The sequence below is a fragment of the Eurytemora carolleeae genome, unplaced genomic scaffold (genome assembly GCF_000591075.1).
Source record: "Eurytemora carolleeae unplaced genomic scaffold, Eaff_2.0 scaffold1698, whole genome shotgun sequence".
NCBI lineage: Eukaryota > Metazoa > Arthropoda > Copepoda > Calanoida > Temoridae > Eurytemora > Eurytemora carolleeae.
Window position 1 is genome coordinate 17,592 of NW_019397664.1, and position 16,562 is coordinate 34,153.

General features: G+C 32.7%; 1 protein-coding gene across 1 annotated transcript; it reads left to right on the forward strand.

Moving 5' to 3' along the window:
• The first annotated feature begins 4,825 nt into the window (after positions 1 to 4,825).
• LOC111715408 (uncharacterized) lies at positions 4,826 to 16,162 on the forward strand. The gene is made up of 8 exons (XM_023490720.1): positions 4,826 to 5,432; positions 5,931 to 6,006; positions 9,229 to 9,311; positions 9,588 to 9,791; positions 12,537 to 12,613; positions 13,335 to 13,444; positions 14,820 to 15,001; positions 15,721 to 16,162. The coding sequence occupies exons 1-8, from the start codon at positions 5,359 to 5,361 to the stop codon at positions 15,881 to 15,883; spliced, it is 969 nt and encodes a 322-aa protein (XP_023346488.1). The 5' UTR covers positions 4,826 to 5,358; the 3' UTR covers positions 15,884 to 16,162.
• Positions 16,163 to 16,562: the final 400 nt, after the last annotated feature.

The window sequence follows — 16,562 nt, forward strand, 5'->3', positions numbered from 1 at the left end:
ATATACAAATGTGGCGAAAGATAATTGATGACTATAGGTTGTAATATCTGAATGATTTGTTTAAAATTAAATTGATTTTTTTGCGGTCTCTAAGTCGTATGTTGCAATTTTCTCAATTTGTATGGACGCTAAGTTATTCGGTATGAGACGTCTTTAACAATTTTCTCCTTATAGGCGCAACAGATAGAATTATGATTAGTAGGGATCAAAAGCGCTTTTTATCGCATTAAGCCTATACGCCCATTCATTTTTCGCGAACACTCCCTTTAAAGCAAAGATGGCGTGGAGCGCCTTGACTTTCTATATTTTGTTTTAGAATTGTGTACACAATATTGAAAATGCATATAAACATCTCAATTCAAAGATGGATAAAACATCATGGCACTGTTATTTATTTTTTCGAAAACCTGAATAAAACCCTGGTCAAATTGTAGATCTAGTAAATTGTATTCTTGGAGTTAAAGCCTCAAATACAGGGATGGGATTATTTTTTAAACTTTAGATTGCAAATCAAGAATTCGATACAAATCAGACATTTTATTTTTAAAGGGAATGAAACCATTTTGGAATGTGTGGCTATCTAGTAAAATTACTTAGTCTCATAGCTATTTGATCCTTTGATGTCGGCCGATTTTGTTAAAGCATATACGCTAAAAAATATGAAAGCATACTTTCAATTAAAAATCAAGTTTTTTAAAAACAGATTTTTTAAAATTTGTGATCTCCAGGCTGTGAAAGTGCACTTGCCCATTTTTTGCTTTAGAAACAATTGAGAAATTATCAGAAACACTTTGAAGGAAAACCGAAGACAAAATTAATGACAATGTATCGGACATGCCCAGCTCTCTAAATGGAGGGTTCGTGGAATTATTAACGTGTCTACAAAACCTTAAATTCTGTACACTGTACAGTGTACACTCTACACAAATTGAAAGAGTAACAGACATTTTACCAAAAAAGTGAAAATTAAACGAAATATATGAAACTTGACTTTTATCCAAAACTATCTTAAACAAGTAAAACTGGAATCAAATATTTGTCAGAATAAATTTTAATTTTATTTTACATTTTTGTATTTTGCAACCTAAAAGAGTTATAATTAACAAAAAAAGAAAAAAATCTTTGGCATAGAATCAACTCAGCAAGATGTTTTAATTGTATATAAGACGTATTCATGATTTGTAATCATGTTTACGCAAATGCATCGTATATGTTGAGAAACCCCATGATGATAGTCGGTCAGAATAAGAATGCTAATTTTGAAAAAAATTAAAATTATTTTGTCTAAAATTACACAGTATTCAACATAAGTTCAATTAAAACAAACAATTTAAAATTAAAAAAATGCATGTTGGGAAAACGCAAAGGTACAATTTAAATAATGTTTTACTTTATTTCAAGAGCTAGGCTTGTAAAGCTATACTAAACTTTTATTTTTGTAAAATTACGCAGTTTTATTCATTAGTACATGATGTAAAATATCAAAAAGTATTTACAAAAGGTAGAATGACCTTCTAGAATCCTGAAACTGAGATTTCCTAAAACAAAAGCGTGTTCATGGACCGCACACGAACTGTTTTTGTGTAAATATGCTAATAACAAAACCTTCATACACCTTATATTTAACTGATTCTTATCAGCAAAATATTTCAGATTATAATTGAGTAAAAATCTGTAGGAAAATAAGATTAAGTGTAAAAGTTGTTACATTATCTGTGTTTTTTTTTCTTCTAAATTTTAGGCAATTTTGTTTATTTGAAATGTTATTTCAGACAAATGTTTTAGAACATTTAACCATTTTGAGAGTTTTGAGTATTTTGAGTGTTTTGAGTGATTTGAGTGATTTGAGTGTTTTGAGTGATTTGAGTGTTTTCAGTGTTTTGAGCGTTTTGAGTGTTTTGAGTGATTTGAGCGATTTGAGTGTTTTGAGTGTTTTGGTGTTTTGAGGGTTTTGAGTGTTTTCAGTACCTCATTTCCAAGATAATACTTTACTTACACATAACAAAATGGGTAGGTTCGTAAAATTGAAAGAGACTGTACAGTGTACAGGCGTACTTTGATGTGACCCTACATCATAAAAGTTCCATGTCTGATTCACATCCTTGTCCTTTAAACCTATATGAGTTTTAGTGAGAATTATATCTAAAAATTGTTGAATTCTGTTTATTTCATCTGAAATATGTAATGAGTGAAAAAATATTCAAAGAAAAGTGGAATATTATTCCCTCTATCCTACTTATACATATAACAAAGTGAACTAAATTTGACAAGATCAGGGACTTTCAAAATTTCTATTTTTTTTAAAATAACTCCAGTATAGGCTCTATAGCTTTCGCTAACAATATTTCTCATTTATTTTTTTTATCATTAAAATTCCGACTACAGTCCCTTTAAAGGGTCCATCTAGACACAAAATTAAGCTCCTTTAAGCTAAAGTGCATAGAAACTGACTTGAATTACATAAGTAGATTGATTCACGGTGTTGACTGTAAAACCACTGGAAGCTGCGGGGTTTCTCTCTTTAGTCCGCTCTTTCTAAATCTTCTCAGTTGATAACAAACCCTCAGAGTGGTAGGACGTGAGATTACTCTCAATTATTATAAATCAGACCAGTCAGAGTGAACAATAGACTACAAATGAATACATTGTGAACATTAAAAATGATTGAAAATTAATGTTTAAAGTAAATTAGTTAAAATGGATTATTTTTGGAATTAAGAAATTCCAAGATTTCCTAAGAAATATTTCGTAGATTTCTTGTTCCAATTTGGCTGCAGAAATGAATCCTAGATCCCAAAGTTGTTGAAGATTACGAAATTCCTTTGCAAAGCCCACTAAGTGAAATTATACCTTCTAATGTCATGAAGAGAGTGAGTGATGAGTTTCTCAGAGAAGGAGACTTGAACAAGAATCAAGAATCTGAGTTGATTACTCCTCAAAGTTTCATTCATACATCAATCTTACAGCACTATTATACAGTAAGTCCTTATATCTAAATCCTTATCAAAGTTCTTCATTTAAAAAATTAGATAATAAAACAAATTGTATTTTACTAGGCATACATAGCGTTTAGCTTTTTATATTTATCATCTAAATATTAACAATGTAAATGGGTTTGCTCTGTAAAATTTTTCATTTTCGACCCTTTTTACCCTTTTTACTCTTTTCTATTTTTGTTTGAGTTACCACACAAATATTGATCATTTCAGCCGTTTTAACGTTTATTGGATAACGTAGGAAACCAACAGACAAGCAATCTTTAAATTAAAGATAGTTCAGAATTCGAAATTTTTATGAAACTAGAATTCCAGGCCGGGCGCTTCGCACACACCCTCGATTTTTACTTTTAATTGTTGCTCTTTTATCGATTCTTTTCGTGGATTTATATAAATTTAAATTTTTTCAATTCTAACCATCCACAACCCTTTCCTTGGATCATGTCAGGTCCCTCAAATTCGGACCCGATCGATTCAACCGTTTTGACGTTCATCGGTTACAAACAAACACCCACCCAGACAAGCAAAGTATATATAGAAGGATTGGTCGTTTCTTGCAGTTATGCTTTTTCTGGGGGGGGGGAGGCCTATTGTTTACGACATTTTTAATATTTTGTTTCTCACACTGCACTCCTTTACAGTTATTCTTGATTATAAACCAAATCTGAAAAGTTTGCAAATATTTTAGCATATTTGAAGTAGCATAAGAAGTAGGGAACCCGCGGACGCCATGAGCCTCCACAATGCAGAACAAGCCTCCCAAATTTTCTAGGAAGACTGATACTCCACCATGCAGTAAGAGCCTCCGCTATACAGTAATTAACGAGCCTCGGCTATACAGAATAGCTTCCCTATGATTCCTTGTTTTAACATGTAATACAGATTTTAAAAAAAATTCCAACAGAGAAGCACAAGAAATTTACTGAAGACTAATTTCGTTTATTGATTGTCATGATTTGCATCTTATGTTGACCCATAAAGTGGTTTTTAAGAATTATGTCTTACAATAAAATATTTCTTACGCAGTGAGGAGGCTATTTGAGAATTCATTTCTGAATTGAACTTTGGTTTAATCTTTGATTTAAGCAAAACCTTTTTTGATAATTTTTTTAAGATTCAGATTATTTGTCAATGTCAAATTTTTTAATTCTTAATCTGATAAAAATTTCAAAAAAATGTATCGCTTAAATCAGAGATTATAAAATTTCAAATAAAATTACTTTCAGAGTTTTACGAAAACTATTCCGTACAGCGAAGGCTCTTACTGCATGGCGGAGGTTCGGTATGCCTAAAAAATCTGGGAGGCTCATGTCTGCCCAGCAGAGGCTCAAGGCATCCGAGGGTTCCCTCCCTCGTCATGGTCAAGGGCTGTTCACATCTTTTATAAAATTTACCAAAATACTTCATGCCATATAATAAATGGACTTAAAAAAAATTCTGTCAAATCTTTGATTTGGTTTTACTTTTATTCTTCAAAATTGTTTAAGAAAAAGAAACTAAAGGGGGACATATAGGGTTACGTTACGATTTATATTCAGATATCAATAATGACTTTTTTTTACAAATTTTATAATTTCATTCCATATAGAAAGTACAAAATCTGTCTCTATTGTTTTATTTAGTAAGTTTAAAACACATTTCTGGATACATCTATGTTTTTAGGAAATCTTTCTACACCGATAATCAAGGATTGGTCAATCCTTGACTGCTGATGATCAAGAATAATTCTATCCCTGGACTGCTAGGGATCAAGGATTGGTTTATCCCTGGACTGCTGGATTAATTTTCCATGGAAAGATTAATCTATACTGGGGCTGATTGGACGATAATCAAGGATTGGTCAATCCTTGACTGCTGATGATCAAGAATTAATCTATACCTGGACTGCTAGGGATCAAGTACTGTTTTATCCCTAGACTGCTGATGATTATGGATTAATTTTCCATGGAAGGATTAATCTATACCGGGGCTGATTGGAATCAAGAATTAATCTATTCTTGGACAGCTAGGGATCAAGGATTAAACTATCTCGGGACTGAAGGGATCAAGGATTAATCTATTCTTGGAATGCTAGTGATTGATATATCCCTGCAATGCTAGGAATCAAGGAACTGCTAGGGATCATTGATTTATTTCTGGACTGCTAGGGATCAAGGAACTGCTAGGGATCAAGGATCTGCTGGGGATCAAGGAACTGTTAAGGATCAAGCAACTGATAGGGATCAAGAAACTGATAGGGATCAAGGAGCTACTAGGGATCAAGGATCTGCTGGGGATCAAGGAACTGCTAGGGATCAAGCAACTGATAGGAATCAAGGAACAACTAGGGATCAAGGAACTGGTAGGGATCAAGGAACTGCTAATGATGGGTGGGGAAGGGTTGCTTCTCCAGGTTCTATTTCTCCTGGATATTTTCTGCACTACAGGGTCGATCAGGTGACATTTTTTCCCAATTTACAGAATGTCTCAAAAAAGTGTAAAAAAATGTTTGCAAGGCTTACAAGCTTTAAAAAGACACATCCCACTATAAAACACTTACAAATATATAAATTGTGTGATGCAAATTTGGATTTTTATCTCTGAAATTTCATTTTCAGTAGAACACCCTGTATATAACAAAATATTCAAGAGGAATAAAAATGATAACAATGCATGTCAGAAGATATAACAATTTATCATATTTTTTTAAAAATCATTTCAGTTCACTATGCACAACATTTAAAAATTTTAGGGGTTTCTCCAATTTTAAAACTGGAATTTAAAATTATAAATTCTTTTGCGAAGGGCATTGTCCACTATGCACCCTTGTATAATCAAAAGCAAACCCTTGGATTGAATTTTTTTATTTTGTCAAAAAAGAAACACTTAATAACTGATCATAAATTTAAGTTTCACAGTATTTTTAAATCGTTTTTAATCCCTGATAATAATAAGGTTGGATAAACTGAGTGTACCAGATTCAGCTGAACTGGGCAGTACAGTACAACTCTCGTGTACATTCACCATTCAGGTAACTATAATATTGTAAATAACACTAAACAAATTCTTGGCTTTTTAAAACAGTTTCATGTTTTTTCTTTTCCAACTCGAGTCCCGTTTGAAACTTTTCATATTGTATTTTCATTAACGTTTCTGTCCAAGATTTGTACTGTTCTTATAACGTTAAGTTTTTAATTAAAACAAAGTATAAGATATTAAAGTTCTACGACATAAAACTGCAAAAATAGATGGATAAGAAAATAAGATTTTGAGTTTGTAATTATTTATCGATTTCACAGTATAGTGTGTTAAAAATTTTTTATCAAAATTTAAAATGTTAGGTTTTTTGAAGGTATGCAATGAATATACCAAAATCTTTTGACCAAATTTGATATTTGAACTCTTTAGTGTAGTAAACGCCTCCACAAAATGCACTTAAAGATTGATTTGAACAGGTATTTTTAACAAGGTGTACAAGTTCCTTAAATGGTCAGAAAATTCGGGTTGTAAAGTTTAGCAAACTTATTTCTTGTCAATTTAAAAAAAAGCCTTTTTATTGTCAATTAAGTACATTGATCTAAGCCATTTATTTTGAGCAAAAGCTATGTTGAAACCGTAATATATATAAAATGCTGGAGACGGAATAAGATCACATTTTTGTATCGGCAACCCGATCATTTAAACAACAGTTCTCATACCGTCGAGCTGTGTATAATTGGCTATTATATTATACTAAATGAAGTACCCGGCGTTGCCCGTGCAATTTTGAAGAAGAAAAAATTAGAATTTTTATAGCGCATGTTACCTAGGTTCCCTAAAAAATGGTTTGGTCCAGCCTTTCGGTCAGCTGTAGCTAACACATATATAAATATATATATATATGTAAATACTACATACAAATATACATATACTAGCTAAAGTGCCCGGCGTTGCCCGTGAAATCAAAAAAAAAATTTAAAAAAGAATAATTTTTTAAATTCTCTTAAAAAATGTCAGCCAATTTGGCCTAGCCGTTTAGCCAGCTATATATAGCTAACTTATATATATGGGATATAGGATATATATATATATGTATATATATATATATATATATAAATATTTATCAAATATAAAAATATTGGACTTTTCTAGAACCTAGGTTTCTTAAATTTTATTATAATAGCCTTATAGGGCGCTTCGCGCCCATCTTCTAAATTAATTGTGAACATGTTCTCTTTGTGTACATCGTAAAACAAAACAAAAATAATTGGCGGATTTTCACAAAAAAATTCGTGGATTTTCCAAATTTTTAAAAATTTAATGAAGATCGAATTTTGATGGAGACAAATATTTGAAATTTTGATCATTCGTAAACCTTCCCTGTGGTCACGTGATGTCCCACAAAAAATTTGGGCCCGATCGGTTCAGCCGTTTTGACGTTTATTGAATACAATTTAATTAATTGGAGAGCTCGCTGAACTACCTGCCACCGGTTCAAATCCTGAACCATCGGTTCAATTCCCCATGAATCATGAATGTTTGAATCAGTGATTTAAGATTTTAACCGGCTGTATAGGTAGTTTAGAGACCTTGCTTTAATTCATTAAATTTGATTTTATGGCTTTTATGTTAATTTTTTTCAAGAAGCTCTCGGCATTCTAGTACAAAACCTAATAAAGACCTCTCGGTGTTAAAGGGTTTAACTGCACTCAACAATTAAGATTTGCCGAAAAAGGAAACTTTAAACTTGAAAGATAATAATAATAATAATAGCTTAGTTTACTATTTGAGTTGGTTTTGTGGCGCTATAAACACAAGATGACTTTTCAAATTTAGTTAGAACATATGCCACCCCCATTAATTTTATTAAACTACTGGGAACATATGCAACCAGGCCCTCTCCCCCCACTCAGCTTAAATAACAAGTGCCCTCCCCCACCCACATCAATCTTAATAAACAAGGCTCATTTATCTGCACAATAGTAATAACTGTGCTGTCCTGTTTTGCGAGCGGGGAAAAAGGCAGGTTTTGCATGACGTGGCTGGATCTTTGAAAATCGTTATTTGAATGCACCAAATTTACCAATTAAAACAAATAATAATTGCCGGAAGACGAAACTTGTGTGGCATGTAAGAACGAACGATTGTGGCTCATGGCTGCCGGAAGACAAAAAAGCTAAGATAAGAAAATTATCACAAATGTATTTCCTTTCTATGGCATTGTGACCCAAAGACTATAAGTCTAACTTTGAAGATTAGAGTGGAGTCAAATCTTAAAAAAAAACAATAACTAATCTCGGCTAAACTCACTTGAAGGTTATAAGTGGAGTAAAATCTAAAATAACAATAACTCTCTCGGCTAAACTCACATTAAAGATTAGAGTGGAGTAAAATCTAGAATAACAATAACTAATCTCGGCTAAACTCACTATGAAGGTTAGAGTGGAGTAAAATCTAGAATAACAATAACTAATCTCGGCTAAACTCACATTGAAGGTTAGAGTGGATTCAAATCTAAAAAACAATAACTAATATCGGCTAAACTCACTTTGAAGGTTAGAGTGGAGTAAAATCTAGAATAACAATAACTTATCTCGGCTAAACTCACTTTGGAGATTAGAGTTGATTCAAATCTAAAATAACAATAACTCATCCCGGCTAAACTCACTATGAAGGTTAGAGTGGACTAAAATCTAAAATAACAATAACTCTCTCAGCTAAACTCACTTTAAGGTTAGAGTGGAGTAAAATCTAGAATAACAATAACTAATCTCGGCTAAACTCACATTGAAGACTAGAGTGGAGTAAAATCTAAAATAACAATAACTCTCTCAGCTAAACTCACTTGAAGGTTAGAGTGGAGTAAAATCTAGAATAACAATAACTAATCTCGGCTAAACTCACATTGAAGACTAGAGTGGAGTAAAATCTAATAAAACAATAACTCATCTCGGCTAAACTCACTTTGAAGATTAAAGTGGAGACAAATCTTAAACAACAGTAACTCACTTTGAAGGTTAGAGTGGAGTAAAAAAAAAAACAATAACTTACCGCGACTCAAAGTCAATCGTTGCAGATTAGAGTTAAAAATACGCTAACTTATCTTGGCTAGATTCACTTTGTTGAAGGTTAAAGTTAAGTCATATCTTTTGAAAAAACACTGACTTATCGTGACTTAACTAACTAAGAATTAAGACAAAGGTATTAAGACCCGAGACTAAACTGTTAAATCCTAAACTCTCCTAATGTATGGGTTTATGTATTCTATATTTAGATGTCTGAAGAGGTTGAACTTGATGTAAAATGGTATCATAACTCTTCATCCACTCCTATACTAGTTTGGGTTCCATATTCCAGGTCGGTATTTACACACCATTTTACACTGTAAAAGAACTGAACACTTTCCACACACTCAAATGTTCTAATCCCAATATATTTACAATTTAAAATATCTAAAATATCAAAGGTCGCCGATATTTAAAAGAGGGACTAAAAAATTTACTTTTGGCAAGGGTTCAGTTCCTTTCCTTTTTTCCGATCTATAGGGAGCGGCGCCCCTTTCCTTTTGTAATCTAAGGGGAGGACGCCCTCCCCCCTCCCGGAAGAAAGTTGACCAATCACTACTTATTTCAGAGTTCCTTACCTCCTTCCATCATCAATATCAGAATACCTCAGTATTTCATCCTTCGAAGATGCTGGGGATAGAATACCTAGGTCTGGAACGGAGCCCAACCGAGTGGAATATCTTCAATCTGGAACGGAGCTTTCATTTCCCCGGTCTGGAACGAGAACAAAGACATTGATTAGTGAAATAACTCTTCAAGCAGACTCATTTAGGAACAGAATTAGAAAAATGAAAATGAAAATATTAATATAGTATTCATATTCATATTCACAATGATTCATTGACAATATTTATCATTTCAACAATGCGCCCCACGTGGATTTAACGGTTCTGTCGATATTCCAGAAAGCTGTGACTTTCGATCACAATTTGACCCATTAAACATAATTTGTTAGCCGTTTTATTAAATACTGTTTTTGTTGGCATATGCATTTTGAGTGAAAATGTATAACATAAACAAATCTGTAAAGTAAATGATTATTGAATCAAAGACCAAAACAAACCTTATGTGATTCTAACACCAAACAATGCATAATAATTATAATACATTTAATAATTTAAAAGCTCTCTAAATCAAGATTTAATTATTTATGCATTAAGAGTTTAAGATGAAAATCGTTGAAATTCAACACTTTTCAGACAAATGCACAGGATATTTTCCTTATTGTTACTCAGATACAGGTTTAAATGGCAACGTTGTGAATTGAACATGCCAGATCATGGTTTAGAAAAAAAGCTAAAATTGTAATTTACTACCAATCGCGGGTAAACAGCTGGAGTATTCTGGGCAACGCGGGGTTCCCAAGCTAATAGATTTATACAATGCTCTGTACTTTAATAGGTGAGTCTTCTCTGCTTCTCAATAAAAAAAATTGGGACAAATTTCAAAAATAATTGAAAAGAAAACTTTTTAAAAAGAAATTTCAAGCATATATTTGGTGATAGAATTTAACCTGTAGGCTCTAACTATTGTTTGCAAAATCTTATATTTGAATACAAAGCTAGTTTATAGCTGAGATAAAATGTTATGTAAAATGGAAACATAAAGGCAGAGAACAGAAATATATTTGCAAGAAGACAGGAGGTCTCAAATAGTTTAGGTTTCACGAGATAAAAGTGTGGGGGGTCGGCTTTGCCTGGACTTTTCCCTGTTCAAGTCGATAAACTCTACTTAAAATTCTTAAACCAGACTAAGAACATTATCGAGCTCTCTAATCAAGATTTGAGGGAAATCGGTCCGATGATTCATGAGTTATGATCGGACATCTCAAGGTTGTAATGCAAGGAAAGTTATTTCAGAGGTGTACGCTTCTTTTACAGCAGTGAACCGTCTCTGGGCGGTAAATAAACACAAGACGGATGTCAAAACTTTACATGGGATTCATCTTTCACATAAAAATCAATGAAATATTCTGGTCATAGGAAACTACTATCTGAATTATCAAAATTATCAAAATTTATAAATGCTTTGAACCTCCTCGGATACTAAACGAACACCGATGCATCTATTCTTGTTTACAATTTCCGCCAAGAGAGAACTGGTTTCAATCATAGATAAAGATAGATTGTGCATAAGACGACATTTTTCATCTTGAACGATATAAATGTACAGAGATGTTCTTAAGATAATTCCTATTATATAGATTAACTAGGTCGGTTGTGAACATTGGCTGTTCTTATGTCATTGAGTACTTGTGGTGTACATGAGTTAACAGTAGAGAGAAATTTTAGTTAGTTTAGCCCTTCTCACGTCCTTCTTCAGCTCTCGTCAATATGATAAATTGCTCATTGAAATATTGCTGTTCAAATAGTTCCATTCCCGGAGTTATTTTACACTCCATTATAAAATCCATTAAAACACCAAACCACCCCGCTTATCATTGAAGTACACTTTGACCCCTAGAAGTATGAGTTCGCGGACTGTACAATTCTTGGTGATTTTACGTACATAAGCTATCTATGTTTATTTATTTATCTATGGTTTCAATATATACGCAGTGTATACGCAACTGCAATTAACTTTCCTTGCATTATAACCTTGGGAAATCCAAGCATCCAAACAGAGTTTACAACAAGTATTCGGATTGCTCGGAAAGCCTGGTGGAATCTGAATTCTAGTTATAAACCTCAAGAAAATATTTGTTAAATTACAACCTTACACAATCTAATAACAGCTCAACGACGTATCCCTTACAAAATTCTGTCTGAAAAGAGAATTTGCAACAAACTCAAATTTTCAAATCCCTATTCCTTTGCAACCTACAGTCCTAAACCTAAGATATTTTAAACTACGAATTAGAAAATTTGTGATTATTTCAAATATTCAATTTCTTTACGGTCAGCATTTTTTCAACTTATTTTGAATCGTCATTCTTTAACAATATAAGATCATTTGAAATTAACCTTTAACATATCAAGTTTTTAGATAAAAAATCTAAGGGCTAAAGGAATTTTTTGTTTCTAATTTACAACATTATTATGCGCAGTATTTGAGATTTAATTTCCTATTTGTACAAGCTGTTCTGTGGAAGCCTGTAATCAATGTCACCTACTTCTCCCAGATTTTCAACATTTATTTCGCGGATTTTAAAGTTTAGCAAACTTATCCAATCTGCAGCCGCCAGCCAGCTTTAGGGTTCAGAAAACTGGTTTAGAACACTGCAGTAGTTGACATTAATATATCTCATTAAAGGGTCTAATCACCTTTTTATTTAAATTTAGTGACTGCCTTGTTCAAGATTCATCTAATCAATAATGTGGAAGATATTGTCGTTTTACCAGCTTGAAAAGTGTTTAAATCCAAACGTTTCCTCCGTTGTTTCTGAAGCTTGAATGCGCAAGTCAATTTATAGAGAAACCACTTTTGAAAATAATAGGGTTTCTTAACTATACTTTTAAAGTTCAATGAACTAAAACAGTGAATAGACGTATTTTATTTTTAAATTCTGGTTAACTAGGCTATCAGGAGAGTACAGTTGCAAGGTTTCAACATTTAGTCAAGAAATTATTGTTGGACGTAATATTATTGTGTACGGTAAGAATAAACTCTAATTTCCTAACCCATACATCTTTAAAACCTGATCGTATAAACCTTCAATATTTCTAACAATGGCTACTAGATTTAGCAGAATTCATAGCTTTTAATATTTAAGTTAAAATGTTTTCCGCTTATTAATATTGTGGATTTGAACCAATTGAATGCATTCCAAGATGTTGCAGAGAAAAATGCAATTTATCTTTGATAACTTAACTTGCATAGAAATGCATGCATATTGTTTTATAAATATAGGATCACTAACCCGCAACTTTTGTTCATCATGTTCTCAAGCTGAATATAAAACCCTGTCTATTTATATATATTTGTATTGTCCGCCCGTCTTGTTCAAAACATAAAACCACGCGTAACAAACAAGAAATTAGCATGTCCAAAATGAGTTGAACAAACCTTATGTGATTCTAACACCAAACAATGCATAATAATTATAATACATTTAATAATTTAAAAGCTCTCTAAATCAAGATTTAATTATTTATGCATTAAGAGTTTAAGATGAAAATCGTTGAAATTCAACACTTTTCAGACAGATGCACAGGATATTTTCCTTATTGTTACTCAGATACAGGTTTAAATGGCAACGTTGTGAATTGAACATGCCAGATCATGGTTTCTTCCACACTCTCCAATAACATTGATATGTTGTATGGTTCAAAACATTTATAAATGCTGAGCAATTTTTTGTAAATATATATTTTAGAGGCCCCTGAGAGGTTTTGGATAAATCAAAGTTTATCCTATGGAGAGCTCACTGTATCCTGCTCAGTCTGGGCCGGTTATCCTACACCTGTACTCACACTTTGTAAACAGGTAGAACATAGGCTATCCTACACCTATTCTCACGCTTTGTAAACAGGTGGAACATAGGTTATCCTACACCTATACTCNCTATAGAGAGGGACCGTCCCTTTCCGCTCAAATTCTGAACGAAAAATCGGCTTTTTCTCCGGCCACAGTTGTCTTTGAAAAGTAAGACTATTACCAATCAAGAGCGAATAGGCTGTTTAGTTTACCCTGAAATTACCCAAATAAGTGAACGGTCCCTTTAAAAAGATTTTTAAAACTTGTAAAATGTGCTGTACCTTTCAACTTGAAAACAATAATTCAATCATTTTGGTTTTCAACTATTTTCAATACTCTTGTATTTATCATTATCAGACATCTGATAACCTTAAACCAAGATGGAGGAATGTCTTTTTGCATTTGCTCAGATCAAATTTTAAGATTTTCCCCTTCCATGGTTTATTGATAAACCCACGGACAGTACGTGATGTCGATTTGAATAATCGAGGGTATTCTTTTTTATTTTTATTATTTTTAACATTGAACAGCCAGGTTTTCCATGTCGCTTTCAGTTTAGAAGCAAATCCATACTTTTCTATTTGAAAATAAGAGTACAAGCAGTGAATGTTTTTCAACCCAAAGGTCGGAAGGAAGATCGCAAATTGATAAATCTAAAAAAAGCCCAAAACCTTTTCAAGGATTTAGCCACAGGTTTAAAAGGAATTGAGTATTTGCCACAAACACAAATTTTCTAATCCCTTTATCTTAGCAAGCTGTCGGTGTAAACCTTTGATATTTCAAACTTAGATTATATGATCTAACAAAATTCATAGTTAGAAATATCTAAGGTCTGTGACATTTGGCATAAGAAAATCAGAGTTTGTGGCAAAGACTCAATTCTTTTGTGTGTTAGTATAAATTAAACTTTTTAGTGAATGTTTTTTTAACTCATATGGTCGGAAAACCTCTCTAGCGCTTTAAAAAATAATTGGCCTGTGAACCTGCATTTCAAAACCTTAACTTGACATGTTTTACACTGGACATTGAAGTACGTCACAAAGGGATTGTAGATTCAATTTCAAGCCTGATGCATTCACAAGTTTGCCATGTCCAATTCACAAGAATGATGTAGATATCCTGTTTTATCGCTCATAATTTCTTGGCACTCAAAGTTTAGTTAGAAAAATAAGGATATCTATACGTCATCCTTCATCAAACAAAGATTTAATCGTAGTAAAGAATTAATGAATTTTAAAGGGACATTATGGCAACCGCACTAGCATTTTTATTCTCATTTAAATTGTATTAAATTGTGATTACTTTTTAAATAACGCTGAACTCTCCATTTTAATTCGTTCATTCAATCCAAGTGATTCCGCATAAAGTTTATATTTTTTTTCAGGGCATCCAAGGAGATTGTGATTACAGAGTGTCAACTAATGATGCTGTATACGAGGATAGTCAGGACTACGGGGAGGAGGACTATCTTGTTGATCCAAGACTAGTCCTCATTAGTTCAGTTTTTAGTCTGCAAAGTCTTCAAGATGTTGCAAAGTTCACATGTACTCTACATATTCCAGGAACATACAATTATTTATCATTTATTCTTTATTTCATTTTTATCAGATTTTTTTTATTTTTTGTTTTGGCCTTAGTCTAATGCCACAGTAAAAATGTTTCACAATAAAATGAGAATGTTAAAAAAGTCAAAGAACCTTGAAAATTTTAAAACTACTTCAAAATGTATATTTCTAAAAAACTTGGAAAATTTAGTGATTTATTTTACTAATTGTTAGGTTAAGCTTCTAAACTATGTATTTGCATAGTTAAGTCAAGTTGAATTTCGGCAAATTTGAAATTGAATAGATTTAATTTCTTAATTATCCTAAAACCTATATATTACAGTGGTCTATTGTTCTCCTGCTATACCTATTGTTTTACACACTTAGTAATACATTCAAGATTACCTTCAAACAACCTTTCCCCCTCCCCCTCTATTTGGGTATCAGGGGGTGGGGGGGGATTCTGACGGAAAACTGGTAATTTCTGTGAAAACTCTTTAAATGTTATTTGAATTGTGGTTCTTCATTACAGTGATTTACAACAGGAAATATAGAGAATAGTATATATTTTCGAGACAGAAAAGTGACAATATTTGTTGGAATGGGACGTACATGCACTTGATATAATGTCGACAGTTATTTTAAGAAAACTGTATTTGGGAAGAAAGATGGAGTGGGGGGGGGACTTTTTGTTAAATGAATAGGATCGTCTGTACTAATTGTATTGAACTTAACAGGAACGAGCTTTAAGAAAGAAGAGGAGAAAATATTTAACAAATATCCATCAGTTCAGCCCCTTCCAATGGTTAGTCGGGCAACGAGTAGCGCGCCGACCAACCTTCTAACGAGTAGCGCGCCGAACTGCTTATTTTTACAACTGATAATGATGTTCTCACATCGGTGACGTTTTACAAATTTTCATATATTTTAGAAAAAAAACTGTGAAACCAAAAATTGTTGATTAGTGAAAACTCCCAAGGTACAAATATTTATGTTCACTTACAATATATGTACTCTGTGTTCGCATGAACTACATTAGATGTACAGTACACAAGCAAGTACATAAGCCATCTCATTCGTTTTATACAATGTATGAAACCGTGATAATTAAGTATTAACAATCATGTAAAATGTGATATTTGTAAAATTTACATTTACGAGTAAATAAAATAAATAAATTGCAAACAAAGACCTCATCGTTGTAATCTGCAGATTACAATGCATTTTGAAATAAAATGTTCATATACAAATAGTAAATTCTAGAATGAAAAGCAAATATTTGAACGTAAAGATAATTTGATTAGTGCTACTTTAACAAGGTGGGGTGGGGTGAGGGGGGGGGTAAAGGGTCCAAAGGTATTTATAAAAATGCATTTATGTACTTTGTAACCAACGAAGTATCTTCCCCTCCCCCCTAGGTGATGGGCATTTTTTTCAATTTTCAAGGTACCAAAAAAGTCGATTGTATTCTGAACACGTTTGCCGTTATGCACAAATTTTAGAAAATATTGTTTTAACCCTAACTTAACTAACATCTGGTTTACCCAAAATAGTCGCGGGGAGTCAATCCCCCCCCCCCCCCC